Raw genomic sequence first — 3,802 nt, forward strand, 5'->3', positions numbered from 1 at the left:
TATGTGCTTGTTAGAGGAAGCACGAAAATTCCCAGTTGGGTGGTTGAAACTAAATACAAGAATTGGTAGCAACAGTGAAAGGAATTGGAACATGCAGCAGTATGTTGGTAAAGCACTTCAGGAGCAAGGTCGTTGTGGGACACTGGTACCCAATAGTTTCCATTGATTTCCATGAGCATGTTATGACTGGTGTGATGGTTTAAGGTAGGGATATGCCTTTGTTTTCTGACCTTCTGATGCGATGAAACCTTGATGACGAATGGACTACCCAGGAGGGAGGTGTTAGCATAACTTGGAAGGTGTGTGACTACATGGAATGGGGTGACCAGATTGCCCAAGGGACTGTGTAGTAGAGAAGGGAAGGTCGGGGATATATCTTTTTTAGTCATTATCATTGCTAGATGGAATCAAATGCACATTGGGAGTGTGCTCTGGAACAATGAGTCAGTAATTTTTCACTGAGAGGACAAGTGGTGTAGGATTGTAGTGTTGGACATTGGACACAGTTTAACTTTGGCAATGAATTCTGGTATTACTTTGAGGGTGGAGGTGTGAGCCTTTGGATTCCCTTGTTGCGGATGTAAACATCATATCCTTGTATTTGGTGGTTGAGAAAATGTGCATACGTGTATATGTGTATATCATTGTAAATATTGTATCGAGTTGGATTTATAAAACTCCATAGATAGTATGGTTATTTGCTGGTTGAAGCAAATGTGTATAGGTATATGTGGTTTTTATTGTAAATATCGTAATGATTTGTGTTATAAATCTCCAGTAAATGGTATGTTTGTCATGTTTAAGTAGATGGTCATTGTAAATACTACAACGAGCTATGTTATAAAGCTCCATCTGTAGTATTTTTTGTTTTTAGCAGTATTGTTGGTTATAGGTGTCATTGAACACCGATGATGGCGTTCCCCCAAGGGGGAGGGTTCTGTAATAGCCCTGGTTAAAAATACATGTAAAAAATATAAAACCACAGTCATGGGACAAGTATTCCAAGCTAAATCGTGGGAAAAACATCCTAGTGGGTGTTGATTCGGTTTATCATGGCTAAGGAAATTGGCAAAGGCTTTGGAAAGGAAAAGTGACATTAATTTGCATTTTATTTATGAAAATAAAGGAAATTAGGAGAAAAGGAAGGTGAAAGGCCACATGTTGCATGTGAGGAGGAGATTGTGTTATATGATCCAAAAATAAAATATTATCATAGATTATAAAGTTGGAATAAAATAATTATTAATTTAAGATATTAAATTAATAATTATTATTCTAGAATATTTAATTATTTAATGGAGACATTTAGAATTAGTATATTGTTGTCACAAGATATGACCCACCAAATGTGTTGTATCTTAAGCTCTATTTTAGGAGATTTGTTAGCTAGTTGTTTTGAATAGCATTTATTGTAAATGGACACTTGTTATTTAATAAGTGATCCATAATTAGAGGTAGTTAGGACATTGAGCTTATAAATAGCTCATTGCAAGAGTGTTTGGTTGTTTGGGTACAAACTCTTGCAAAATCAAATATGTAATTGTTTTTTCTGATTAATAAAATTATGTGTCTGAGGACTCTTCTGCCATTATTGTGGTATTAGAGCGCCAGTAATGTTGCAGTGGATGTGAAGAGGAGATTCCAACTCTACATGTTTTTGGAAAACTCCATTGAATTGCTCAGCATATGATTGGTATGGAATTTATCCAGTTTTTTGTTTGAAAAGAACATAAATTTTATTATTGATTTTAGAATTGTAAATTCTAAAATCATTTTTATTATCAAAAATATGCTAAATCTATGTGACTTTTCTGCAAAATCCATATGACTATTGTGATGCAACGATGTGGATTTGCATCTATTGAGTGATGGTGCCAGTGTCAGCATTCATAATTTGACAAAGACTCTTGTGCCCAGCAGATCCTCCAGTTTCTGTCATGAGATCATCTAACTTCTTCAGACTTCTTTGATTCCTATGTTCTCACACTTGACTTAATTCTCTCCCTCGAAACCGTTGTGAGTGCATACTGTATCACATGATTGGATATAGCTGCCCCTTCCGGTTGACACCCCATTAGACGATAAAGATATTGCTGCAAAGCTGGAAATTGTTCTAGCAATTCAGGAGTGTCCAGTTCCCTGGTTCTCAAGCACTCCGTTTCAATGTCATATTTTAGTACACAGTAGCATTCCAATCGTTCTTCCAGGAACAATGCATATGCACGTACCCACGCTGAATAGTCCCAAGCATTTGGACTTGAATCATCCTTAAAGTAAGATAAATTGAGAATGTGGCCTCTAGATCTACTATAATTGATCAATTCCTCCCGAAACGTGGGGTCAACCTCTCTCAAAGCTCGATGGATAACAATTAAGGTTTTTAATGCAACCGCCCAGTTGTGAGTCTTGGAAAGACATCTTGCAAGAGCATGGATGCAATATTCCACATCTGCCCGAGGCCTTGCAGCCAATGTTGCTGCAAAAATAATTCGGATATGCTTTTCTTTTGCTGGCCGCTCAACATGATTTGTGGCCTTCACAATAGCAATGTCTAGATCCTTGTAATCACTATTCACTTTGGCAAGACTAACTGTTGTTGTATCTTTCAGTACACCTCTGCGAAATGGGATTCTCCACATCCGTCAATGCCAATTTCCACTTCTCAATGGTAAGCTTCGAAAGGATCGCTTCACATATTTGAGGAATCAGATTCTCACTGCAACTGGGTTCTGGGCAATGAATGGGAAGCAAATTTTCTTGCAATTTACCACGGACTTCTTGACCAAGCTTGCCAGTCTTCGCATTCAGGACAAACCACCGTCTACTCCAGCCAGCAGCCAGTGTCAACAAACGTAGTTTACCGTCACATTTGCGGCTGAAAACAACTAGTTCTATTAGATTGAATTCATCTGCAGTGTGTTTACTTTCAATGAAAAATCATGGGTTTTGGAAGAAGAAATTAAGGAATATTGTATTTTGGAGAGATATGGTGATTTTTTAATTTTGGGAATTTATTGTTTGTGGAGTAATAAGGTCATTTGTAAATCTTTGGAGTAATAAGGAGATTTTAATTGTAATTTTTATTTGGAGGGATAAGTGTGACATTGTAACTCAAAGTAATTTTACTTTGAGGGGGGGTAAATTTTTTTTACCAAGTTTTGCAAGAGCATCATTGTAAAAGTCAAATTTTGAAAGTTACCTTGTAAATATTTGAGAAATTGACTAGAGCCAAGTGCAAAGCTCAGTCATTTTTTCTCTTGCTTCAACGACTATATGAGGGTCAAGGCCAAGCCCCGATAGATCGTTTTTTATTGCGTTGCATGTTGCATGTTGTGTTGCCCATCTTGATATTTTTTTCTTCTGAGTCTGATTCTTGGTGCGAAGCTTCAACGCTACAATGTCAAAGTTGATTAATTTGTTTTCTGATTCTGACAAACTTGAAGGTACAAAATCCTATAAAACATGGCAACGCCTCATCGAAATCACTCTCATTTATAATGAATTATGGTAGGGTATATGTGATGGTGATATTAAGCCAAATAAACCCATAGATGCAGCTACACTAGCAAAATTGGAAGTTAAGAATGCTAAAGCATTAGCTCTGATTAAATCTTCTGTCAATGATGAAATGCATGTCCATATAGAAAATGCTACATATGCATGGTATGCTTTGAAAAATTTTAAGGACCTCTTTGATACTTAGCCTGAATCAAAGAAAGTTGATCTACAATTAAAATTATTGCAACAAAAATTGACTGAAGTAGGTGATGTTCTTGAATATATCTCAAGACCTAAGAATATT

At 36.5% G+C, this 3,802-nt stretch overlaps 1 protein-coding gene across 1 annotated transcript; it reads right to left on the minus strand.

The window, feature by feature from the left end:
* Positions 1-1,973: 1,973 nt before the first annotated feature.
* On the minus strand, positions 1,974-2,639 carry LOC149223365 (putative clathrin assembly protein At5g35200). The gene has a single exon (XM_089387885.1). It carries the CDS (start codon positions 2,637-2,639, stop codon positions 1,974-1,976), a length of 666 nt encoding a protein of 221 aa, XP_089244011.1.
* Between the last annotated feature and the right edge of the window lie 1,163 nt (positions 2,640-3,802).

The sequence above is a fragment of the Pinus tabuliformis genome, chromosome Q, assembly GCF_031772625.1.
Source record: "Pinus tabuliformis cultivar Carrire ecotype Pingquan chromosome Q, CPIR1, whole genome shotgun sequence".
Classification (NCBI taxonomy): domain Eukaryota; kingdom Viridiplantae; phylum Streptophyta; class Pinopsida; order Pinales; family Pinaceae; genus Pinus; species Pinus tabuliformis.